This window comes from Hyperolius riggenbachi, chromosome 10 (assembly GCF_040937935.1).
Source record: "Hyperolius riggenbachi isolate aHypRig1 chromosome 10, aHypRig1.pri, whole genome shotgun sequence".
Taxonomy (NCBI): domain Eukaryota; kingdom Metazoa; phylum Chordata; class Amphibia; order Anura; family Hyperoliidae; genus Hyperolius; species Hyperolius riggenbachi.
The window spans coordinates 50276628-50303437 of NC_090655.1; the positions used below are offsets into that span (position 1 = coordinate 50276628).

Sequence of the window (26810 nt, forward strand, 5' to 3'; positions counted from 1 at the left end):
GTTGAGAATCCCCTATGGAGAGATGGACTAGCCCAAAACCTGTCGGTAATGCCAGATTTCTAATACTTACTTTAAATGCCAGCAACATAGGAGAGAAGTCATTTATGGCTCATTTTACTCAGGAAAAAAAGTACTTCTTATTTGTATGTGTTTTAAATTTTAAGATGTTCCTCTTTCAATTGTCTCAAAAACTAAAAGGTCTTTTTGAAATAAAAAAAAATCACTTGTTCCCACAGAATCAAATTTCACATTTGCAGGCCATTCATATTGGGGGCTCATAAATTGGGATTACCTGTACAGACTTTCAATAACTGTGACTCAGAAAGATTCTTTTGGGAACATTAAGGGGCAACCTTTGTATTGACGCTTTGCTTGGAGGCCTGTTCTGTTCTATGGAGATTATTGGAGGAGTATGAAGAATAGGTTTGCCACCACAGGAACCACAGTAGAAGAACAATGGATGTTGGTCATTAGTGATCCAACATGATGGATCACTATGAAAAAGCTCATTAGTGTAATTATGGTATACATGTGAGAAAAAATTCTGTCCAACAAAAATCCAGTGTGGGTACATAGCATAGCGGCAAAACCAGATCTTACAGATCACAATGTAAATTTATATTTTAAATTCACCTTCGTACACATCAGCAAATTACATAAAGCAACTGGTCATCAGCACAAGAAGGAGCTTAACTACGAATGAGACAGAACTTCAGAATTCTCAGCCACTAGTTTAGGGAAAGTTAAAGAGACACTGAAGCGAAAAAAAAAATATGATATAATGAATTGGTTGTGTACTATGAATAATTACTAGAAGATTAGCAGCAAAGAAAATATTCTCATATTTTTATTTTCAGGTATATAGTGTTTTTTCTAACATTGCATCATTCTCTAATATGTGCAGATTACACAACACTCCGCATTCAAAATGATTGTTTCAGAGCAGTCTGTGAACTAATGACCTCTCCTCTGCCAGAGGAAAAGAAAACAGTTGAGATAATAAAAGTCAGATAACAGCCCTCTCCACGACTTTGAAAGTCGTAGAGCTTAATGGCTTTTTTGCATAGAGATAACAATTGGAGTTTCTTAACTCTTCCTGTACTAAAAACAATTAGACTGATGTGTCTGATCTTAATGTTTTATTTCTTAGCTGTACTACACATACAAATCCTAATATCATAATTTTTTTCCGCTTCAGTGTCTCTTTAAATGTGGGTCAAGTTCTTTGTTTTGTAGGAGCCTCAACTTCAACTGTAGTTTTTTAAATCCAGAAATTTAGCTAAGTGACCAATTAAGTATTTTAGTAAGTGTGTGCTCAATATGAAGATAAATGGGCAGTTGCCTTATATTGTCTCCTTCTAAAAAGATAATTAAATTAGGCTGAACTTGATGGACTTGTATGTTTTTTGGTAGCTTAAATAACTAGGAATGATGTGACAAGGTACATCAGAGAAGCAGTGGCATCTCTACAGGAAGGACATTAACCAGTGAGGGAACGAGTGGGGTGGGGCTCTGAACATGGAACACCAATGACATTTCTGGAAGGTGTAACCTCTCTGTCCCCAACAGGTGTGTCTACAAAGAGGTATAAGAGGCGCCAGGACGAGGAGAGCACAGGAGGGCGAGAATCGGACAAGCGAGAGCAGAGCTGAGATCTTGTCTTCTGCGAGGAACACAAGACATTCTAAGACTGGTATGTAACTGACTAGACTAGTACTATCTACTCTAATGTATAAGAATCTGACATTTCTGCAACAGTAAATATTGTCATGTCATATATTTAAACAGAGGAGATGAAAATTAAATTATCACGGCCATCATTATTATTATTTAGTATTTATACAGCACCGACATCTTCCTCAGCGCTGCACAGAGTATATTATCTTGTCACTAATTGTCCCTCAGATGGGTTTACAATATTATCCCTACCATAGTTATGTGTCTATCATAGCCTATAGCCAATTTTTAGGGGGAAAGCCAATTCACTTATCTGTATGTTTTTGGGATGTGGGAGAAACCTGGAGTGCCCGGAGGAAACACGCAGACACAGGGAGAACATACAAACTCCATGCAGATTACTGCCCTGGCTGGGACTCAAACCAGGGACCCAGTGCTACAAGGGGAGAGTGCTATCCACTATACACCTTTGCTGCCCATCGTTATTCACCATTTCTATCACCTTTTCATCACTGTTTGTGCAACACTATAACCTTAACGAGTCAAAAGCACTTTGCTAACTGTGCACAGCAATGATGCGCTTGGCATGCTATGCCATGACAGGTCCTCACTGAGCGATGGTGAAATTTCCTGGGGATATTTGGTACAAAAACTGAAACAACTTCCAGCTTTTCAGCCAAAATATGCCCTGCAATGCTAATGTGGTATTTTATTATTATTACAGTTTTGTTTAGTAGTAGTAGTAGTAGTAGTAGTAGTAGTAAGAGTGTGATATGGAAATGCAAAAAACACTTTTTTGTCATGCTAAAAAGGAAAAACTTTTAAAGGTTTACATAGAAAAGGGTTTTCATAGCTAAAGGTTAAGAAAGGCAGCAAACTAAGCATAAGTAGGGACACCACCGGTATGATGGGGTAATATTTATTCCCTGTCAAAGACTCCGAAATTAAGAATATTTATTGATACTTAAGCATGGCTTTAATAATAATATGATCTCTACACAGATAAAACGTGTAGCAAAAACATTACCCTTACATCAAAAGATAAATCCGTATCAGTTGTCCAAACTGTCCCGCCATGTCAGGGCTTTATAGATAGACTAGAGATATATTAACAAGTGCTATGCAGTATTATTAATATTATTATTGTCATCTATTTTCTGTAAAGATTTGTTAATATATATATATATATATATATATATATATATATCCTACACATTGTACAGTGCACTAGGGGTGTAAGTTACATTTCAGTACAAAAGTACAGACTTTGACACAGGTGGGGTAAGTAACAGATGTTTGGATACACTGATGCAGATTTAGATGATGACGTGTAACATGAAAACACGACTCTGGGACCCATATGCAATTCACTTTTTCATCTGAGCTTTCTCCTAGGTGATAATTTTAAACGTGCCAATAACATTTCTTTTAAGCCACCTGCAAGCAAGAAAATACTCAAAATAATTTTAATAGTACTTTCTCACCTACTTTGTGGTACTTTTTAAGTTGAAAAGTTCTGGAAAGTTATTTTAAATTGAAGATGAAAAATTATCTCCAAGGAGAAAACTCAGGTGGAAAAGGCAATTGCATATGGCCCCATTTTTCATCCTCTGTTTAAAACAACTTTTCAGCACTCCGCTATTTAAAAAGTACCAAAAAGCAGGTGAAAAAGTACTATCAAATTTATTTTGTGTATATTTTTGCCTGCTGGTGGTTTCAAAAGTATTACATTGGCAGGTTGCGAAAATACCACCTAGGAGAAAACTCAGGAGAAAAAAAAATATTGCATATGGGTCATTATCATTCCAACCCTAATACCCACCTGAATTGAAGCTGTACTAGAATAGCAGTAATACATGGTTATTATCGTACATTATTATTGCTATTAGTAGTAATAGTAAGTGGAGAGATTACACAAGAACTGTGCCATAGTGATCAGCACAACACACACCAATTCATCCACACATTGAAGTTTGTTAATGCTGTTTTTCCAAAATAGCTTTATGTAACATAATGCGCAAAGCAATCACGCCTCAGCATACCTGTGTGCAGAATTCGTGCCCTGGTGTTATTGTGCTCTATTTTTAATTGTGCAAAGAATTCTTACCCTAGTGTAATTGTGTGCAGAATGCATGCCCTAGTGTAATTGTGTGCAGAATGCCAGCCCTAGTGTAATTGTGCGCAGAATGCCAGCCCTAGTGTAATTGTGTGCAGAATGCATGCCCTAGTGTAATTGTGTGCAGAATGCCAGCCCTAGTGTAATTGTGTGCAGAATGCATGCCCTAGTGTAATTGTGTGCAGAATGCCAGCCCTAGTGTAATTGTGTGCAGAATGCCAGCCCTAGTGTAATTGTGTGCAGAATGCCAGCCCTAGTGTAATTGTGTGCAGAATGCCAGCCCTAGTGTAATTGTGTGCAGAATGCCAGCCCTAGTGTAATTGTGTGCAGAATGTCAGCCCTAGTGTAATTGTGTGCAGAATGCCAGCCCTAGTGTAATTGTGTGCAGAATGCCAGCCCTAGTGTAATTGTGTGCAGAATACTAGCCCTAGTGTAATTGTGTGCAGAATGCCAGGCCTAGTGTAATTGTGTGCAGAATGCATGCCCTAGTGTAATTGTGTGCAGAATGCATGCCGATTTGTAGGAAGTGAGTTCCGCACGATGTAGGTAGAGTCGAAATACCTTTATTGAATCAAACACATGACAGGCTAAAATCCATCACCACATGCTGACATGTTTCGGGCGTTACACGCCCTTAATCATAGCATGCCCTAGTGTAATTGTGCGCAGAATGCCAGCCCTAGTGTAATTGTGCGCAGAATGCCAGCCCTAGTGTAATTGTGCGCAGAATACCCGCCCTAGTGTAATTGTGCGCAGAATGCCCGCCCTAGTGTAATTGTGCGCAGAATGCCCGCCCTAGTGTAATTGTGCGCAGAATGCCAGCCCTAGTGTAATTGTGTGCAGAATGCCAGCCCTAGTGTAATTGTGTGCAGAATGCCAGCCCTAGTGTAATTGTGTGCAGAATGCCAGGCCTAGTGTAATTGTGTGCAGAATGCATGCCCTAGTGTAATTGTGCGCTGAATGCATGCCCTAGTGTAATTGTGCGCACATTGCCAGCCCTAGTGTAATTGTGCGCAGAATACCCGCCCTAGTGTAATTGTGCGCAGAATGCCCGCCCTAGTGTAATTGTGCGCAGAATGCCCGCCCTAGTGTAATTGTGTGCAGAATGCCAGCCCTAGTGTAATTGTGTGCAGAATGCCAGCCCTAGTGTAATTGTGTGCAGAATGCCAGCAGTAGTGTAATTGTGCGCAGAATGCATGCCCTAGTGTAATTGTGCGCAGAATGCCAGCCCTAGTGTAATTGTGCGCAGAATACCAGCCCTAGTGTAATTGTGCGCAGAATGCCAGCCCTAGTGTAATTGTGCGCAGAATGCCAGCCCTAGTGTAATTGTGCGCAGAATGCCAGCCCTAGTGTAATTGTGTGCAGAATGCCAGCCCTAGTGTAATTGTGCGCAGAATACCAGCCCTAATGTAATTGTGTGCAGAATGCATGCCCTAGTGTAATTGTGTGCAGAATGCCAGCCCTAGTGTAATTGTGTGCAGAATGCATGCCCTAGTGTAATTGTGTGCAGAATGCCAGCCCTAGTGTAATTGTGCGCAGAATGCCAGCCCTAGTGTAATTGTGTGCAGAATGCATGCCCTAGTGTAATTGTGTGCAGGATGCCAGCCCTAGTGTAATTGTGCGCAGAATACCAGCCCTAATGTAATTGTGTGCAGAATGCATGCCCTAGTGTAATTGTGTGCAGAATGCCAGCCCTAGTGTAATTGTGTGCAGAATGCATGCCCTAGTGTAATTGTGCGCAGAATGCCAGCCCTAGTGTAATTGTGCGCAGAATGCCAGCCCTAGTGTAATTGTGTGCAGAATGCATGCCCTAGTGTAATTTTGTGCAGAATGCCAGCCCTAGTGTAATTGTGTGCAGAATGCCAGCCCTAGTGTAATTGTGTGCAGAATGCATGCCCTAGTGTAATTGTGCGCAGAATGCCAGCCCTAGTGTAATTGTGCGCAGAATGCCAGCCCTAGTGTAATTGTGTGCAGAATGCCAGCCCTAGTGTAATTGTGTGCAGAATGCCAGCCCTAGTGTAATTGTGTGCAGAATGCCAGCCCTAGTGTAATTGTGCGCAGAATGCCAGCCCTAGTGTAATTGTGCGCAGAATGCCAGCCCTAGTGTAATTGTGTGCAGAATGCCAGCCCTAGTGTAATTGTGCGCAGAATACCAGCCCTAATGTAATTGTGTGCAGAATGCATGCCCTAGTGTAATTGTGTGCAGAATGCCAGCCCTAGTGTAATTGTGTGCAGAATGCATGCCCTAGTGTAATTGTGTGCAGAATGCCAGCCCTAGTGTAATTGTGCGCAGAATGCCAGCCCTAGTGTAATTGTGTGCAGAATGCATGCCCTAGTGTAATTGTGTGCAGGATGCCAGCCCTAGTGTAATTGTGCGCAGAATACCAGCCCTAATGTAATTGTGTGCAGAATGCATGCCCTAGTGTAATTGTGTGCAGAATGCCAGCCCTAGTGTAATTGTGTGCAGAATGCATGCCCTAGTGTAATTGTGCGCAGAATGCCAGCCCTAGTGTAATTGTGCGCAGAATGCCAGCCCTAGTGTAATTGTGTGCAGAATGCATGCCCTAGTGTAATTTTGTGCAGAATGCCAGCCCTAGTGTAATTGTGTGCAGAATGCCAGCCCTAGTGTAATTGTGCGCAGAATGCATGCCCTAGTGTAATTGTGCGCAGAATGCCAGCCCTAGTGTAATTGTGCGCAGAATGCCAGCCCTAGTGTAATTGTGCGCAGAATACCAGCCCTAGTGTAATTATGCGCAGAATGCCAGCCCTAGTGTAATTGTGTGCAGAATGCCAGCCCTAGTGTAATTGTGTGCAGAATGCATGCCCTAGTGTAATTGTGCGCAGAATGCCAGCCCTAGTGTAATTGTGTGCAGAATGCATGCCCTAGTGTAATTGTGCGCAGAATGCCAGCCCTAGTGTAATTGTGTGCAGAATGCATGCCCTAGTGTAATTGTGCGCAGAATGCCAGCCCTAGTGTAATTGTGTGCAGAATGCCAGCCCTAGTGTAATTGTTCGCAGAATACCAGCCCTAATGTAATTGTGTGCAGAATGCATGCCCTAGTGTAATTGTGTGCAGAATGCATGCCCTAGTGCAGGCTTTCTCAACCAGGATTGCCTGAGTACTCTGCAGAGGTTCCTTGGCGTTTTTGCCCCATCATGAAGACAGTATCATAGAGCCCATTATAATAGGGGGTACTGTAAAAAGAAGCTCTAATATTGGGGACAGAATAACAATTAGCACATTAATAAATAGCATTAGAATAAGGAGACAGTATAATGAGGGGAGTGTAATTGGGGGTAGTGAAATAAACAGCCTCAACTACTTTTAGAGATCATGCCTCCTGCAAAATAAATGCAGGGGTACCTCGAGATCAGAAAATTGTTTGCAGGGGTTCCTTGAGATCCAAAAGTTATTTGTAGGATTCCTCCAGGGTAAAAAGGTTGAGAAAGGCTGCCCTAGTGTAACTGTGTGCCAAATTCATGCCCTAGTAAAATTATGTGCAAAATGCATGCCCTAGTGTAACTGTGCACAGAATTCATGTCTTAGTGTGTGTGCAAAAATGCATGCCCTAGTGTAACAGTACGCAGAATTCATGCCTTAGTGTGTGTGCAAAATGCATGCCCTAGTGTAACTGTGCACAGAATTCATGCCTTAGTGTGTGTGCAAAATGCAAGCCCTAGTGTAACTGTGCGCAGAATTCGTGTCTTAGGGCGTGTGCAAAATGCATGCCCTACTGTAACTGTACGCAGAATTCATGTCTTAGTGTGTGTGCAAAATGCATGCCCTAGCCCTAGTGTAACTGTGCGCAGAATTCATGTCTTAGTGTAAGTGCTAAATGCATGCCCTAGTGTAACTGTGCACAGAATTCATGCCTTAGTGTGTTTGCAAAATGCAGGCCCTAGTGTAACTGTGCGCAGAATTCATGCCTTAGTGTGTGTGCAAAATACATGCCCTGGTGTAACTGTGCACAGAATTCGTGTCTTAGGGCGTGATTCAAAAGCCGTGATAACTTATCACGGCTGTGAAAAAGTGCTTGCACGTTTTTGCGCAAAAAACGGTTATCACGCGCAAAGATTCACATTCGCGTGATAACGCAAATTTTCACGTGTTAACATTTGTTCAATAAAATAAATTTATCACACAACCGTTAACGCGTGAAAATTCACATTATCGTGCGAACGCAAATTTTGCGCCCGATAACCGGTTTCACGCACAATTTTGCGCGAAGCACTTTTCACAGCGTGATAACAGTTATCTTTGCTTTGTGAATCAAGCCCTTAGTGTAGTTGAGCGCAAGATGAATACCCTAGTGTTATTCTGAGCAGAATTAATTACTGTAGTTGTGCTAAAAATTCTTGCCTTTATGTAACTATGCTCTAGTCTAATTGTGCACAAAAATGTGTGCCCTAGTCTAATTGTGTACAAAGTGCATGCCCTGTCATTGGACTTAATTCATTATACTTTAACGCACTAAGCAGAGCAGGTTAAACCAGTGACTGAACACTACTGTGAGCGTAACATGCGCTCTTAAGCTACATACATTCCTTAAAGCTGCGTGCGCTCCTTTGAAGTGCTGCGCGATGGTATATAGTGCGACCACGATACTTTACTAGTGCGGCCACTACTATTTTAATTAATGTAAGTAGCGCAGTCGCGCTGCATATCATTGCATGTAACTTTAAAAGAGCGTGCGCAGCTTAAAGTGTAACTGTGTGCAGTTAGTCAGCTTTCCAGCACGTTTTGGTAGGTTGCGCGTATCGTGATCACCCGTGCTGAGTTAGTTTCCCTGCTCCTGGTTCTGTTTGTGGATTGCGTTCATCTCTGCGAAGAGATAACGAATCCTTCTGAATCCTGTTCTGTTACCGTTTGTGGATTGCGTTCATCTCTGCAAAGAGATAACGAATCCTTCTGTATCCTGTTCTGTTACCGTTTGTGGATTGCGTTTATCTCTGCGAAGAGATAGCGAATCCTTCTGAGTCCTGTTCCCTGTATTACTCCAGTCCTAGTCAGTGTTCCTGCTTATGTCATATATCGGTTCATTGCCGATATATACATATGTTAGTCAGACGTTACAAATAGTTTCATTGATAGCTGTAATTGTAATACGCTAGGAAAACATACTTATTGTATATTTGTCTGTGTTACATTCATCTATCTTGATCCTGCTATACGCGATGGCTGCTGATCACTCGGGGGAGATGTCGGCTGTCATATGGCAGCTTAATCTCCCCCTCCGGTTGCGCACGATCGCGTCAGGAGCGGAAATTGCGGGCCGGCGTAGGCTCTACGCCGCATCAGGCTAGAACAGCCACAAGTGCGGTGTAGAATCTAATGCACGCGGTCCCGAAAAGGTTAAGGACACCTGTATTAACTAGTCACCTGTATAAAAGACACCTGTCCACAGAATCAATCAATCAAGCAGACTACAAACTCTCCAACATGGGAAAGACCAAAGAGCTGTCCAAGGATGTCAGAGACAAAATTGTAGACCTGCACAAGGCTGGAATGGGCTACAAAACCATTAGCAAGAAGCTGGGAGAGAAGGTGACAACTGTTGGTGCGATTGTTCGAAAATGGAAGGAGCACAAAATGACCATCAATCAACCTCGCTCTGGGGCTCCACGCAAGATCTCACCTCGTGGGGTGTCAATGGTTCTGAGAAAGGTGAAAAAGCATCCTAGAACTACACGGGAGGAGTTAGTGAATGACCTCAAATTAGCAGGGACCACAGTCACCAAGAAAACCATTGGAAACACATTACACCGCAATGGATTAACATCCTGCAGGGCTCGCAAGGTCCCCCTGCTCAAGAAGGCACATGTGCAGGCCCGTCTGAAGTTTGCCAATGAACACCTGAATGATTCTGTGAGTGACTGGGAGAAGGTGCTGTGGTCTGATGAGACCAAAATAGAGCTCTTTGGCATTAACTCAACTCGCTGTGTTTGGAGGAAGAAAAGTGCTGCCTATGACCCCCAAAACACCGTCCCCACCGTCAAGCATGGGGGTGGAAACATTTTGCTTTGGGGGTTTTTCTGCTAAGGGCACAGGACAACTTAATCGCATTAACGGGAAAATGGACGGAGCCATGTATCGTGAAATCCTGAACGACAACCTCCTTCCCTCTGCCAGGAAACTGAAAATGGGTCGTGGATGGGTGTTCCAGCACGACAATGACCCAAAACATACAGCAAAGGCAACAAAGGAGTGGCTCAAGAAGAAGCACATTAAGGTCATGGAGTGGCCTAGTCAGTCTCCGGACCTTAATTCAATAGAAAACCTATGGAGGGAGCTCAAGCTCAGAGTTGCACAGAGACAGCCTCGAAACCTTAGGGATTTAGAGATGATCTGCAAAGAGGAGTGGACCAACATTCCTCCTAAAATGTGTGCAAACTTGGTCATCAATTACAAGAAACGTTTGACCTCTGTGCTTGCAAACAAGGGTTTTTCCACTAAGTATTAAGTCTTTTATTGTTAGAGGGTTCAAAAACTTATTTCACTCAATGAAATGCAAATCAGTTGCTATCTTTTATTTAAGGTTATTTTTTGGATTTTCCTTTTGATGTGCTGTCTGCCACTGTTAAACTTTTCATTTCTTTGTCATTGGACAAACTTACAAAATCAGTGAGGGGTCAAATAATTATTTCCTCCACAGTATATGCCTTAATATACAGTAATTAAAGAGCATGGGTCCCACCCATTCCCCATACCCTGTCCTCCTACCGCTCAAGCCTTCTGGAAGTTCCTCCAAGCGAGCGGCGCAGAGGAACTCTGAACTGCGCATGCGCAAGATTCAAACTGCACATGTGCAGTTTAAGAAAGCGTTTGTGTACAGCACATACTGTCACTGTGCAGGCGTGGTTCAGAACTCACGCCTGCACAGCCCTGAATTGTGCGCTGCCACTTGGGAGAACTTCTGGAAAATATTTGACTGAAAGATCCCGTCAGATACTTAGAGGACCAGGGACGAGGAACGAGAGACACCCTGTGGACAACAAGCAGCATCTGGAAACTCAGGGGAAGGTAATCTAGTCCCGCATGGGCTAAGCTTTATTCATTTTTTATTTATCCCAATTCAGGGTAATTTAGGTGTGTTGGCAGAGCCCCCTACAGGCTCTTCTTGCTGTGACACCCCGTGGCCTGATGCTTGCTGAGTACTTCCCCATTACTGATTAGCAGAGTTTGAGAGTGGGTGGGAGCCGTGACTTGAGATCTACCACAGTTCACACTGACTAAAAATTTCATAAATTAATTTAGTAACTAAACAATTTTAATTATTGCATTATTTTCACTACAGTACCTCTTAGATGTTAATTAACCCCCCCCCCCCACACACACACACACGCACACACACACACGCACGCACGCAAACACACACACAAGCACACCTCAGTCACTTAGTGGCACTAACTTAACCTTAACTGGTCTCTACCCCTTATTACTGCTCACCCACCTGATGCCCAACCTTAACCCCAATGTACAGCCTGATGAGAAGTCTATTTTGATGGAACAATCGGCAGAGGAAATTCCCTCAACTGACAGCTGACCCGTGACTGAAACTGATTCGCTTCTTTGATATTCTACTCAGAGAATGGAAAATGCAAAAGTAGCAAGAATCATTCTAATTGGGGAAACTGTGTCTAATATGGTACATAATGAATGTGTCAGCTTCATATACGTCATTTCAGAGGAAATTCTCTGCAAAACAGAGGAACTCTTCCTTGTAAACAGAGAGGGACAATTTCCTGCAACCAGAGAGGGGCGCCCTCCCATCTACTGAGAGGAGATCTGCTCAATGCACCTAAAGGCAGGGGTGTAGCAATAAGGGGTGCAGAGTTAGCGACCGCATCGGGGCCCTCGGACCAGAGGGGCCCCGAAAGGCCCTCCCTCAACTGCAGTATTAGCTCTCTATTGGTCCTGTGCTCATGATAATCCCTTCTATAGATACTTTGAATAGTGGTTATCATTAACAGACTGCTCCCCATCCCCTTCTTGCTGTGGTTGTCCTTGGCAGGTTTTGGTGCACCGTACCAATTGTTATGTATAGAGTGCTTGGGGGGCCCCATTGTAAAACTTGCATCGGGGCCCACAGCTCCTTAGCTACGCCACTGCCTAAAGGACCACTTTCCAGAACACAGAGAGGGTCTCCTCCCCTATACACACAGGGGGTCTTCTTCCCTGTACACACAGAGAGGGTCCCCTCCCTTGTACACACAGAAGGTCTTCTTCCATGTACACCCAGAGTGTTTCCTCATCTGTACACAGAGGGTCTCCTCCCCTGTACACATAGAGGGTCTCCTTCCCTGTACACACAGAGGCAGTGGCGTAGCTAAAGAGCTGTGGGCCCCGATGCAATTTGGGCCCCCCAAGCACTCAATACATAACAATTGATATGGTGCACCAAATCCTGCCAATAGCAACTAGCCCAAGGGCCTCGAAATACCAAGAAGCCCAAGGGCCTCGATGCGGTCACAACCTCTGCAACCCCTATTGCTACGCCCCTGCACAGAGGGTCTCCTCATCTGAACAATCATAGGGTCTACTCCCCTGTAGACATAGAGGGTTTACAGGGGGTCTCCTTACCTGTACACAGAGAGAGTCTCCTCCCCTGTACACAGAGAGGGTCTCATCCTCTGTACACAGAGAGGGTTTCCTCCCCTGTACACAGAGAGGGTCTCCTTACCTGTACACACAGAGGGTTTCCTCACCTATACACAAAGAGGGTCTCATCCTCTGTACACAGAGAGGGTTTCCTCCCCTGTACACAGAGAGGGTCTCCTTACCTGTACACACAGAGGGTCTGATCCCCTGTACACAGGGAGGGTTTCCTCACCTGTGTACACAGAGGGTCTCCTCCCAAATGAGCCCTTAGGACACAAGAGTGACAAATGACCCCCATCATTTGTCACTCTTGTGTCCGATGAATCCTGTACAATGTATGCCTCTGCGTTGTCAGTTAACAGCGGTGCTCAGGGAATAAAGGACTTTGTTAAAGTGATTTGTTAATTGTATTGAAGAGTACAAGCCCCCATCACTCAATGCTCAATCCTGAGGTAGGATAATAACAGTGTTCTGTGTAATACATCCTTAATGTGTGCCTCACGCTGACAGTAGAAATCAGTATGCTCAGTGTTGTCAGTAGAGAGGAACAGCAAGCACGCCTCAGCAGCAGTAACATTCCATGTATTTCACTGTATTTGTGCTGATAAATAAGAAACCACACATGACCTCACAGCCATTTTGGTCCTGCTACTTCAAGGGCCCCAATTGACGCGTTTCACAAAGAAAAAGCACTATTGGGGATACACAACAAAACACTGTGTTATTATTATCTACCTTCATCCTTGGGTTTTAAGTGCTGAGAACTTGTAATCTTCATTACACTTACAGTAGAATCCTACCAACATGGGCAGTTAGATGTGATCAGCAGCACTCAGTGCCAAGCAGGAGCTGAAACAGCCAATCATATTTTGGGATGTGTAAACCTAAAAATGAAAAGAGGCTATACCATCTGTATAAATCGTCTCTAAGGTCACATCATGAATATAGGGGACACATCTGGGGACAAGAAATAAGAAAGAGAGACAATTAAATTGGAAAAATGTAAAAAGCAGCAGCTAAATTCACAAGAGTGTAAAACCTAAACCTAAAAGTCTTAAGCTATTTACACACATCAGATAAAAGTCTTTGGAAAATGAAAGATCAAAGACCAACATCCATTCGGACGACTATTTTTATAATCAACTGTGCCCATTAACTGAGGTTATTTTCAACCAATCCGATCAGAATTTCTGATCGCTCGAACAATTTTTTGCTAGAAACTGAACCGTTAGTGGCCACCTTTAAGATGCTTAACACAAGCAAAAGATCAGTTCATGCAAAATGCATTCATAGTCTATGATATCTGGAGATCTCATACACACCTTGTTCCCAATGTGCACGATACGATTCTTTGTGCGATTCGATTACGACTCTATTTACGATCCGATTAAATCCGACATGTCCGATTGGGATTTGATTAGATTCAATTCGATTTGCCATTGTTTTGCAATGGCAAATTGAATTGAATCGAATCCCAACCGGACATGTTGGATTTAATCGGATCGTAAATAGAATTGTAATCGAATCACACAAAGAATCGTATCGTGTAGCTTGGGCTTAATGGACAGTCATCTGCATATCAGATCAGATCTACCAGGATAGATCTGAAAGACTGAGGGCTCGTTTCCACTAGTGCCGGCACTGAGCGGGTGGGTGGGATCGCAGGCGAATCCCATGAGCCATGCCATGCACGGCTATGGGAATCGCAGCCTCCGCCGCGAATTCTGTAGGGGGTTCTGGCCGAATCGCTACTGCAAGCGATTCGGCCGGCGGCGCAGTTATCCCCTATGGCAGAGTTTCCCCGCGCGATTTGCCTGCGGGGAAACTCTGCGGATTCGCGACCGTTTCCGCGAGAGTGGAAACGGGCCTTCAGAGTTAAATATCTTTGGTCTGGCTCTTTTGAGGTCTTTTGTGAACTTTTTTACAAGGATTATCTGCAGACTTGATCTTTGATGTCTCACTTTTCAAAGATTTATCTTGTGTGTACACAGCTTTAGAATTCAAAATCTGTTGGCCCTCATAATACATGGAGGTGGCAAAATTGGTCTTTGATCTTTCATTTTCCAAATACTTTTATCTGATGTGTGTACCCAGCTTCAGGTGATTACTAATTTTCATGTGCTGACAAATATTTACAGCAGGCGTAAACTAAATAATGAAAGGTTTTCTGTGATAAGTGCAAACTGTCATAAACCCATTAAAGGGTAATTACAGTCTGGTATAACATATAAGAAAAATATATTTTCTAAATCTTTATTTTCCATAGTTATCCTATTTGCCTTTATCCCAAAGTAAGGTAATCTGTGTAAACATCCCAAATCCCCTACTGCAGAGCACAATAGTGCTGGGAGATGGCATTGCATGGATATGTTATATCATAACGTTTATTTAAAAAGCTCATCAATGAGAAAACATATCTCTCCTTACAGTTACTGAAACAAAACAAAAAAGAGAAGGCACACCACTGGCTGCAAAATTATTGCTGTATTGAGTGGACAAAAAACACAGTTACTGAATCCTGCAGTAAGAAAAACTCTCTGTGGTGCTTGCACAGTCTCTGCAATTAGTGATCAAACAATATTCTGGGAAGTTGCTGTGCTAGTGCAACAATTTAAATGTTTCTGAGCAAAGTAAAACAAAGTATTAACCTCAACTTTTTGTCAAAATTATTTGTTGTCCCTAGAGGTTCTTGTGCTGTGGCTGTGTAATGGAACATGAGTTGTGGGGTCTCGGAGGCTGAGATTTATGTCGTTTCTGAGTTTTAGTTTCAGTGGTAGAGTCTGTGTGGTGGAATTTGAGTTGTGGGGTCTCTGTGGCTGAGATTTGTGTAGTCTGTGGGGTGGGGTCTTGGCACTGAATGTCTTCAGTTGAGTTTGTGCGGTGGAGTCTGTGACGTTGGAACCCTACAGTAGGGTTTCTGATGTGGAGTTTGAGCGATGGAGTCTGTGTGGTGGGATCAGTGTGGTGGGGTGTCAAGGAGGAGTGGAAGGAGGAGGAAGCAGAATTCAGAAGTCATTGGTAAATCAGAATACATCTCTGGTGGAGATAAAAGACTCCAGGAAGCCACCACAATTCCTCTGAATGTATATAGTTCCAGGTACACCTCCGCCCACACGCAACACACCTAGACCCCAACAATAGACATCACAGTGTTAAGTACAACAGCTCTGACATCCGTTAGCTCAAAGCCGCAAAATCAAGGCATGGGGGGAAACTGTGGGTACCACAAAAGTAAGAAACATCAGTCAGTTTTAAGTTAAATAATATTTCATAGCAATTATGGCATTTGTTTGATCGGTTTGAAGGGGGCACAAGTCTTCCTCTGTGGACATCGAAGATCATTTCTAACCTGTTTACACAACAGCCATCAGATTGGCTGGCAGGGGTCAGTATCATCTTGTTTCAGTAAGTCCGATGTCATGTGAGCATTAAATTACTACAATTTCTTCTTCTGCAAATTATTTAATACAGGGAGTAAAAATGTGGCAAAAAAATCTTTCTATTAATACTGATTTGAAGCTAAGTCACCTGGTGGCAATAACTTTTTTTCTTTTTCTACCTCATAATATTTGTGATGAGCTCAGGCCCAGAGAAGGTGACTGTTTCTGGATCGATGATCATACATGTTTTCTTCTTTGCATGAGAAATAGACAAGCAAAAAGTTTTTTTTTTATCCTTATAGAATGTTCCACATGTGGACCAGAGGCCTCAATCTTTATATAATTCAGCCTATATGTCTCAACTTCTGCACTCCACCAAGAGCTCATGTTTTCTGGCTTACCTTTGTGATTTTACAGTATTGTTGGCCCAGTAATCACCTTAAATGTTCCATGCTCTCAAACATGACCTGCTGGGAATATACTGTACAAAACCTTCCAATAAAGCCCGTAGTTAAATTAAAAATCTGACTATAGGTGCTGCACATGACCCCAAACACACAGCCAATGCTCCAAATACCTTCCACTAAACCCTGCTGTGGCCTGATATGACCGAGCTGAAGGCTGCAAACTTTCTTCCCAACTCATAGAAGAAATAGGGTTGATCTACAAAGGCTGGGGAACACAGTAGCCAAAAAAATCAGGTTTACTAATACATGGCATTAGTTTGCAAATCTCACTTGGGTCTTAGAAAATGGTGAAGCGTACAGAATGGCTAGTGTGATTGCATTCTTATTCAGTGCTTGCAGTGAGGCTTTTGATATCGGAGCCACCGCCAGCGACAAGTATAAACTTCAGAGAGTTATTAGCACAGCGTAAAAAAATGATAGGACTGCCCCTGCCGCCCCTAGACCACATCCATTCTACTAGGATGAATACAAGGGCCTCCAGAATCTCCCAAGACGCCTCCCATCCAGGCAGCCATTTCTTCAGTCTCCTCCCATCAGGCTGATGTTACAGAACTATTCCCTAAAAAACCTCCAGGCGCAGCATCACCTTCTTCCACCAAGCGGTCCACTTGCAAAACTCCAGTACCTCTGACAGGCATGACCTCTGGTGACACTCCAGTCCAATGTTAGCTCAACATTCCAGTTGTCCTGCTTAACACCACCATGGACAGTTCTTCCAGCAGGCCGCCCTGCCCCTCCTTGCACCTCAGAGACTTAGCCTGCCCTATCCTGCTCTAATGTGGCCCCCATAGCTCTCCTGTCATCTCTGTCATGTCATATGCTTTTGCTGTTTGCTTTTTTTGCTGTATTGTTTCGTTATGTCTATTCTTGCTCCTCTGCCATTGCCGTGTGTACCAAAAATAATTCTAGGTACGATACTCATCATACCGTGTTTCCCCTAAAGTAAGACATCCCCTGAGAATAAAACCTAGCAGGAATTTCAAGAATGCTTGAAATGTAAGACATCCCCCAAATTTAAGCCCTAACTAGCAACTCACATGACACCAGCAAGTCACGCTGAATACAAAGCCTGGATACAGGAGAGCAGCAGTATAATGTGAGTTCTACGCAGTCCTGTATATGTGTCAGGCAATTTGTGTTTTTGTTGGAGCCAGCCCTCCTGATCTGTAGTGATAAGCATCAGCAGCTCTTCACCTCTTCCCAGGACACACACACCGCTTATCCTATCATAGCTCTGGGGAGCCTGACAGAGTTCTCTGCCTGCAAGAAATAGACTCCGCCGGGCGGATCGCTCAAAATTAGTCTTATCACCTGAACAACAGTCTGTACACACGCCCGATTAGGCGTGCAGACGACTGAACGACGGGACGTTCAAACGACCCGCCGTTCGCAAAAGTCCGACGTGTGTATGGGCCTTTACCCACATGATCAGCAGAATCAATTTCTTGTAAGTGAGAGCCACTATCTGCAAACCACAAGCTCTGTGTATGCTGCTTGTGTTTCAGCATGGCATACAGTATGTACATTTTGTATAGGAAAACTACCAGCGTTTGCCCAAAAATAAAACATCCTCTGAAAATAAGCCCTAGCACATCTTTTGGAGCAAAAATTAATATAAGACAGTGTCTTATTTTCGGGGAAATATGGTACTTGATTCTGGAGCGATTGTTGAGAGATGAATCTCATGAGACAAGTGGGTAAAAGGCAATAAGACTTTACTCCGCCTCCCTTATGCGTCCCTCTCCCCCACTTCTAGTATTGGAAGCCTATTTGGCAGGGCCCTCCTCCCTGTATATTGTTCTCCACCACCATATGGACTCAGTGACTTGTCTGCAATATGTATCCCTACATTACAATCTGCGCACTATTGTTTATTGTTACATGACTATTCTGTGTACCTTTGTTTAACGCTGTACGGTCCCTATGTGATATTGTGTAATGTTGTAATGTCTCCCCTATCCAGTATGCAACACTGTGTAATACAGTATGTTAGCACAGATAAGATATTTCTGATAAGATTAGCAGCATGCTTGTTTCAAGTGTGTGATTCAGACACTACTGAAGCCAGAAAGATCAGGACTGCCAGGCAACTGGTATTGTTAAAAAGGACATAAATATGGCAGCATCCATAAGCCTCTCACTCAGAGATAGATGAACTACTTGCCGGCTGCATCACGGCGATGGGTGTGGACGCTGCGGCAGCCCCAGGACCACCTAACGCCGATTGGCGTATGGTCCTGTGGGCCTGTTTTGCAGGAGATCGCACATCTCCGATTGGTAGGCGATCGCCGATAGGAGATTGTTAGACGGTGAAACCACCGTCTTTTCACTCCGTACAGCGCTGCGATCTAAGGCAGCGCTGTACTGGGGACAGCCGTGTGACACGGCTGTCCCCTCCTGAGGCTCGGGGGTGATCTGCTGGCGGGGGGAGGGAGGGAGGGGACACAGTGATAGGCTGGCGGGGGGAGGGAGGGAGGGGACATAGTGGAATAAATAAAAAAAATCCACATTTTTATTATGAAAATATTTGCAAAAAATTAAAAATAAACATTTGGGGGGCTATCAGACCCCACCAACAGAAAGCTCTGTTGGTGGGGAGAAAGGGGGGGGAATCACTTGTGTGCTGACATGTGCGTCCCTGCTTTATTGAAAAATGGCCTGGTCTTTAGTGGGGTTTAACACTGCGGTCCTCAAGTGGTTAAGATGTAATGGGGCACTAGGCAAGATAGTAGATTTAGGGACCTTTGTATTGAGAAGCTGAAGTGGAAAGAGGTCATAGAAGGCAGCTGGTGGGCCCCTTGACACCGACTAAGCCCCAGGCACCTGCCTAGACTACTCTGCTCTCACTTCAGGCTCCCTGTAAGTTTCTCACAGCACCTATACAGTGATTTGTGGATGCATGTGCTGTTTGGGCCCCAGTTGCTGTAACCCCCCCATCCCCCCACCACCCCTTGTAGCGTCTGTGGTCGCCGCCCGTCACCTCTCCTTCCCATATTCCTTCCTGCTCACACGTGTCTGCGCTGCTGCCCATAGTTCTCTGTGGTCTCCCCACAACAACAGGAAACGTACGAATGTTTCACCCCTCTCCGTGCCGGGAGAGAGGATAACAAGGGCGGAAGTCGGGGGAGGGTGTCACCCACAAAACCACTTCAGACCCCCATTTCTCCTGCTCCGTCTGCCGAAGCCAATCAATATCACACAGAGCACAAATCATGGTGCGTCTCTCTTATCGCAGGTGAGATCTGTGGCTCGTTGTCTTCTGTCGCCGTACAGACAGGATTCCGGCAGCATACTGGAGCTGGAGTACAGTTATATGGGTAACATCGGCCATATACTGTGTGGTTTTATTTAAAGGACACCTGAAGCCAGAGGGATATGGAGGCTGCCATATTTATTTCCTTTAAAACAACACCAACAGTTACCTGGCTGTCCTGCTGATCCTCTGCCTCTAATACTTTTAGCCATAGACCCTGAACAAGCATGCAGCAGATCATGATTAGCTGCATGCTTGTTTCTGGTGTTATTCAGACACTACTGCAGCCAAATAGACCAGCAGGGCTGCCAGGCAACTGGTATGGTTTGAAAGGGTTTACTTTAATAGTGTACAATAAAGTATATGCCTAATAATTAGTACAGTAATAATTTAATCATTAGTGTAGATTTTCAAGTACATAATTATCTCTCTGATCTATCTATCTATTTATCTATCTACCAACCTACCTATGTATCCATCTTTTAATTTACCTATAATGCCTCCCCATCTATCATTTCATCATCAACTCTTCATCCATTATCCATTCATCCTCCATTCATCCACCTGCCCATCCATTCATCAATCCATCCACTATTCATCCTCCATCCATCTAACCACCATCCATCTCCATCTACCATATACCCCTTCATCTATAGATAGCCTACAATCTATCCCTATATCATCTGTCCCCCTTTTATCCACCACCTGTGCTCCCTTCATCCATCTGTCCATCCATTTATCTATCTATGATCCACCATTGAGTCATTGTTCAACCATCTAACCACCAACCATCTCCATCTACCACCATCTACCATGTATCCATTTACCTATACAGCCTCCCATCCATCTATACATCGTCCATCTGTCCATCCAGCTTCCATTTATCCACCATCCATCCTTCATCCATCTAACCACCATCCACCTCCCCTTCATCCACAATCCCACGGACCATCCATCTCCCCTTCATCCACAATCCCACGGACCATCCACCTCCCCTTCATCCACAATCCCACGGACCATCCACCTCCCCTTCATCCACAATCCCACGGACCATCCATCTCTCCTTCATCCACCTTTCCTCCATGCCCATCCATCCTCCCTTCATCCACAATGCCACTGTCCATTCATCTCCCCTTCATCCACCTTTCCTCCATGCCCATCCATCCTCCCTTCATCCACCTTCCACCATTCATTCATCATCTTGTCTTTTCCCTGCAGATTGGATCAAACAGGACGAGAACAGAACATGGAAACCTGGAAGCTACTTGGCATTCTCTACCTGCAGACAGGTAGGTGTGGCAGGAGGGAGCCTACACATATTCAGTAAGGAGTCCTTGGGCGAGGCTCCCTAACACTCCTACTGCCTATAGAGTGCGCCCTAATGGCTGCAGCTCTCTTATTTTGAGTCCGCCAGGAGAAAATCACAATATAAATGTTCTGTGTCTTGTCTTATATCACCCACATAAGGCCAACATACCCCAGAGAAAGGAGGAGTCAGTAGTATTTGTGTTGTAATAGAGGGAAGAAAAGCATATGAAGAGCTATGTGTAAGGAGTAACCCAGGGCTTGCATAGAGGTTTGCATAAGCGATAGAAAAACAAAGGGACTCTTGTAAATGAGTTTTCTACCACTGACACTTCACATTAAAAAATATAAGCCTCTCACCAGATCTGATGGTTGGGCACCTCTCAGCATGGCCAGCATATGCACTTTGTTAAGCACCAGCTGGCACTCTGGTGTAGTTGGTTCTTTTCCATCTGCTATCTCAGTCTCAGCCTGCTGCTCCCTTTCACACACCTCACCGAATCTGACTCCAAACACTGATGGACCCAAGTGGGTAAGTGAGAAGCAGTGAATTTCACAGAAGACACTAGAATCCCTTTTGTAGTAAACTCCACGGGACTAGGAAAAGTAGTTTACTATATCAGAAGTTTATTGTATCAGAATTGGTCATACTTTGTTTATTTATACATTTGTTGGGACCAGAGTACTGAGTTTGCTATATCCAGATGTTTACTATATCAGCGTTTACTATAATGAGAGTCTCAGGCTCAGTCCGCCCATGAAGCCAAGTGAGGCGTGTGTGTGTGTGTGTGTGTGTGTGTGTGTGTGTGTGTGTGTGTGTGTGTGTGTGTGTGTGTGTGTGTGTGTGTGTGTGTGTGTGTGTGTGTGTGTGTGTGTGTGTGTGTGTGTGTGTGTGTGTGTGTGTGTGTGTGTGTGTGTGTGTGTGTGTGTGTGTGTGTGTGTGTGTGTGTGTGTGTGTGGTTACATTTTTCCAGGTTTTCACCCACTCAGCCGCCCCCCTCCTTTTTCTCACACATTTTTGCGCATTTTGTAGTTCCTTTTATTTACACTTGAGATTATTTTTGTATTTTTTCATTTTTCACGTTTTTTTCACATATTTTTGAACACTAGTTCCTGATTTTTCACCATTTTTTAACTCCTCCCCTATCCCCCCCCTTTTTTTTTCTTCTCCTTGATTGAGGCCTTATGCAATACATACCATAACATCATCTGTTTACATTATCATATTGCAGAGCAGAGGCATGATTACCTTCATGACTAGTGAATTTTATCTGTCTTTAAAGACAGATAAAATTCCCTTAATGTCAGTGTGTTAATATAAATAAAGGTCTTTCTATATTGCAATCCTACTTTGTTCAGCCCAATTATTTAGACACTAGGGGCTTGATTCACAAAGCGGTGCTAACCTACTTAGCACGTCTAAAGTCTTTAGACGCGCTAACCAGGGTGCTAAGTAGGTTAGCACCGGATTTCTCAATCAGATCGTGCTCTAACTTTACGCGCGTAAAGTTTTATGCGCGCAAAGTTTTACGCGCGCTAAGTCCCATAGGCTTTAATGGGCACTTCGCGCGGTGCGCCCTGTGCTCTGTGCAGTACGCGCATAAAGTTTTACGCGCATAAAGTTTTGCGCGCGTAAAGTTTTATGCGCGAAAAGCTTGTTTAGACGTGCTAAGGGGGTTTTCACAGGCGTGCTAACAGTTAGCACCGCTTTGTGAATCAAGCCCTAGATGGGTTTTTCTTTCCTTCTTGATGGTTTCTCTTAGACCCAGTGTCTGTGAAATAATCCCTCGGCTCTATCAGTGTTGTGTTGCTTAATCTGGACAAGACTGAGCTTCTTATATTCCCGCCCTCACAGCTGAACCCCTCCCAGATATGCATATCATGTTAGATTGTGATGCACAAATGTAGATACTTACCTTGGGAGGGGGAAGCCTCTGGACCCTTCAGAGCCATCCCTCCTCCTCTTCCTTCACCAGGCCAGTGCTGAGACCCCGAAGCATGGCCACACTGTGCCTGCGCAGTAGCATGGACCTGCTTGGGCTTCGTCAGAAAAAGCAGAGCCCGAATCAGGTCCGTGCGCATGCGCAGTAGTAGGGCTGGGACATCGCTGGAACGGCCCAGCGGAGGAGGACGGGGGAAACGTGGAGGATTCAGAGGCTTCCCTCTCCCACGGTGAGTACTACCCATTTGGGGCACTTTTTTTTCTCCCTGGTTTCCTTTAATCCATGCTGGTGAAACAATAATTACCCCAGCTGGATAGATCTGAGGCTACCTACAAAATATGCACTGTTGGTGGGACTCGAGGACACTTTCTCGAATAGTTCATCAGGGAACTCTGTGTGGCTGATACTGTGATGAAACCCCTCCCACAGTTTGATGTCATGACCATGGTCCTGACAGTTTCCTGTCTGTGCAACTGGTTGCATTGTGGGAAATAACAGCTTTTTCCAGCTGCCAAGTAAGCAATATCTCCCTCTGTGCAAAGAACTCTTAGTAACGAACATTCCATACAGGTCACTGGCAGGACTAAAGATGTTATCTCCGCCGCCATCACTGCTTCAGTTTGCCGCATCTGCTTGCACCCATTGAGAAAGAATACTCTGTTGTTCGAAACAACGCCGTCTGTCTGGGTAATACTTGGCGGTGTTAGCCCCTTCACCACGCTGTGTTGAACTATCTGATATGCTTCATACCAATTGCATTTGAGGACTTTCTACATGCAATGTGTCCACAGATGGATATTTGATTCGATTGTCCATACATGCTGCATCTCTATAGGCATATTGGTTCCGATTTTTTCATGATTTTTGCATATGTTTGTATTTAAATGTGGACATTGATGTATTTATGTACCCTATATTGTATTTTATACACGATTTTGATTGTATAGTCCATCTGACTGATTGTGTAGTCCGTGTTATATCTTTTGTACAATATACTCCCTTTTTGCAACCAAAATTGCATGGTGTGCGTATCGTATTGTGTATATATAGGACTAAAGATGTTACTACCAGTGATAAATGTCAGGATTTAAATCAGGGTGAGGAAAGATTTAACAATGGGCAAACACTGACTAAATAATCTATAAATAAATACTGTAAAACATATTTTATTCATGATGTTATTCCCTACAGTTCCTCTTTAAATTCTGCTTTCTCGTAGGCCTGTGTCTGGTGTCCAGTGTGAGAGTCATTCAAGAGGTCGGGAAGAAAGCTGTCCTGCCTTGTGGTACAGACCTATCTGGGACCATTGTCTGGAAGAATGATAAAGGAATATCAGTACAATCCAGAGTGGGCGGGTCAACACCCTACATGCAGAGAAAAGGTAAAATAATTGAAATCGTTATTATATCAAATCTCATTGTACATTCCCAGCTAGTTACTAAATCAATCAGAACAATATTGTGCATGTTTGCTCAATTCTGCCATATAAGTCTAATTTTATTAGCTAAGAGCCGAAGAGTTGGTACAAAAGAAAATTGGGGTATACAGTATAACCCTCTCTTCCCCCAACACACACTTCAGTCTTTAAAGTGAACCTAAACCCAAGGAAATAAATAAAAGTTTCCCTTACCTGGGGCTTCTACCAGCCCCCTGCAGCCATCCTGTGCCCTCGCCGGTCCTCAACGATCCCCCTGGATACCGCTGCAGCGGCGATAAGTCGGCAGAATTGAAAATAAGCTGCGACGGGGGACCTGAGGATCGTTGAGGACCAGCGTGGGCAGAGGGTGGCTGCAGGGGGCTGGTAGAAGCCCCAGGTAAGTGAAACTCTTATTTCCTTGGGTTTAGGTTCACTTGAAGGCATTTTAGAGATGTTTGCATTTGCCAGCGAACCTGAAAGCGATACGGAAGTTGAACCATTTGGGGAATTGCAGACGCTTTTGTGATACGTCGTACCAGTGGGTACCAGGCCTTAAAGAAAACCTGAACTGAAAATTAAAAGTCAAAATAAACATACACACTTCATACTGCGTCCTGTTTGTCCACTCTGATCAGGGCCGCCATCAGAAATTTTGGGGCCCCTCACACAACATCAAGCCTGGGCCCCCCTACTGACTGCTGTGCACGCCCTCTAGCCACCCCACCCCCGTGCCCACCAAGATTTACAACAGGGGTCACCAAACTTTTTCGGTCAAGGGCGGGGTCAACATACTTCAGACTGCTGGGGGGCCGGAGTATACATAAAATGATGTTGAAAAACATTACATTGAATCTAGGTATTGATTTCCCCAATCAAGGCCAGAGGAGACCTCCCAGCAGCAGCCATTCAGTCATGCCCCGCCTGAAGAACAAAACAATATACTCTGTGCAACGCTGCGGAAGGTATCGGCGCTATACAAATATTAAATAATAATAGATGAGGCTCAGGTGACCACGCTCCCCACCCCCACACAGTTAGTTTGCTACCCAGCAACCAGGCTTGCTCATCACATGTAACCACGGTGGTTCAAATGAGTTGTGATTGCCTCAGCTGAGTGGCTGTATGCGGCAGGGTTAAATACCCATAATGCCGTCGTCCGCGCTGTGTTTCAACAAGCTTGCAAGCAACCCATTGGTCGCATTGCAAGCCTCGCTATGGCGCACTTCCTCCTTCAAGCTGGAAGGAGGAAGTGCGCCATAGCGAGGCTTGCAATGCGATGAATAGGTCGCTTGCAAGCTCTTTGAAATGCAGGGTGGATGGTGGCATTATGGGTAATTAACCCTGCCGCATACAGCCATTTAGCTGAGGCAATTACAACTCATTTGAATCACGAGTAACCACCGTGGTTATTCGTGATGAGAGAGCCGGCTGCCAGGCGCCAGCAACAATATACACTCTGTACAGAGCAGCACTGCAGCCTGCAGAAGATGCAATGGTGCTATATAAATATTAATAATTAAGGTTCAGGTGACCCCCCCCACACACACACAGTTAATTTGGTAGTGAATAGCAAAATATACTCTGTACAGCACTGCAGGAGATGTTAGCGCTATACATAAATAGTAGTTGAGGGCCACCCCACACAGTTAGTTTGGTAAACCTGCTGCCTGCAATTAAATGCTTTGTCACCCCCTCCTTGATCCAGGTGCTGGCAGTGTTAACTCTACTGTGTGACTCAGGCTCTTAATTCCTAACTCTCTCACCTGTTCCGCCCTGCGCGCTCTTTATGTTCAAATTCACTGCACAGTGCAGTCTACACATTTCCGGCCTCCCGGGTATTCTCTCTGATAGGTACTGAGCGGCAGCGTCATGACGTGGCCGCTCAGTCCCGATCAGAGAAGAAGGGAGCCCGGAAGGTCGGCTGGAAATATGCAGCACAGACGAGCGCTGGGACGGCTCCCTGGACGGGAAGCTGCTCAGTCAATGCCAGCACCTGCATCGGGGTGGGAGTGAGCAAATACTCTAGGGCAGTGATGGCAAACCTTTTAGAGGTCGAGTGCCCAAACTGCCACCCAAAATCCACTTATTTATCACAGAGTGCCAACATGGCCATTTGGAGGGAGGATGGGGAGGTTAAGTAGCTAGCGGGGTGGGGGGGCTAGGTAGGGAGGTTTAGTAGCTGGGGGAGGGGGGTAGGTAGGGAGGCTAAGTAGCGTAGGTAGAGATTAGGAAGCTGCAGTAGGACAGGAGGGAGTGTACGGTAGGTATGGTAGCCGCAGCTGGATGGGTGGATAGCTGGGAAGGTTAAGTAGTTGCGGCTGGTGGAGAAGAACTATAGGTAGATAGGGAGGTTGGGTAGCTGCGACTAGGTGGGAGGATAGGTAGATTGTTTAGCTGCTGAAGGACAGGAGGGAATGTAGGTAGGAAGGTAAGGCAGTTGTAGCTTGGAGGGAGGATAGAGAGAGGTTAAGTAGCTGTGGCTGGGGGAGTGGGGGTAGGTAGGTTAGCTGCAGCTGCTGTAGGACAGGAAGGAGTGTAGATAGGTAAGGAGGTAATGTAGCTGCAGCTGAATGGTAGTTAGGTAGCTGCAGCAAAGCAGTAGGAAGAATAGGTAGCTGCTGCTGGGGTGCTGTATAGAAGGCTAGGTAGTAGC

General features: G+C 44.5%; 1 protein-coding gene across 3 annotated transcripts in view; it reads left to right on the forward strand.

Moving 5' to 3' along the window:
• LOC137533838 (T-cell surface glycoprotein CD4-like) overlaps positions 1-26810 on the forward strand; it is an 85331-nt gene that overhangs the window by 24079 nt on the left and 34442 nt on the right. For all 3 annotated transcript variants that reach the window (XM_068255084.1, XM_068255085.1, XM_068255083.1), the window contains 3 exons: positions 1570-1693; positions 20711-20781; positions 23960-24121. In XM_068255084.1, the coding sequence (XP_068111185.1) occupies positions 20739-20781; positions 23960-24121 (205 nt within the window). In that variant the 5' untranslated portion in view covers positions 1570-1693; positions 20711-20738. The remainder of the gene's footprint in view (positions 1-1569; positions 1694-20710; positions 20782-23959; positions 24122-26810) is intronic.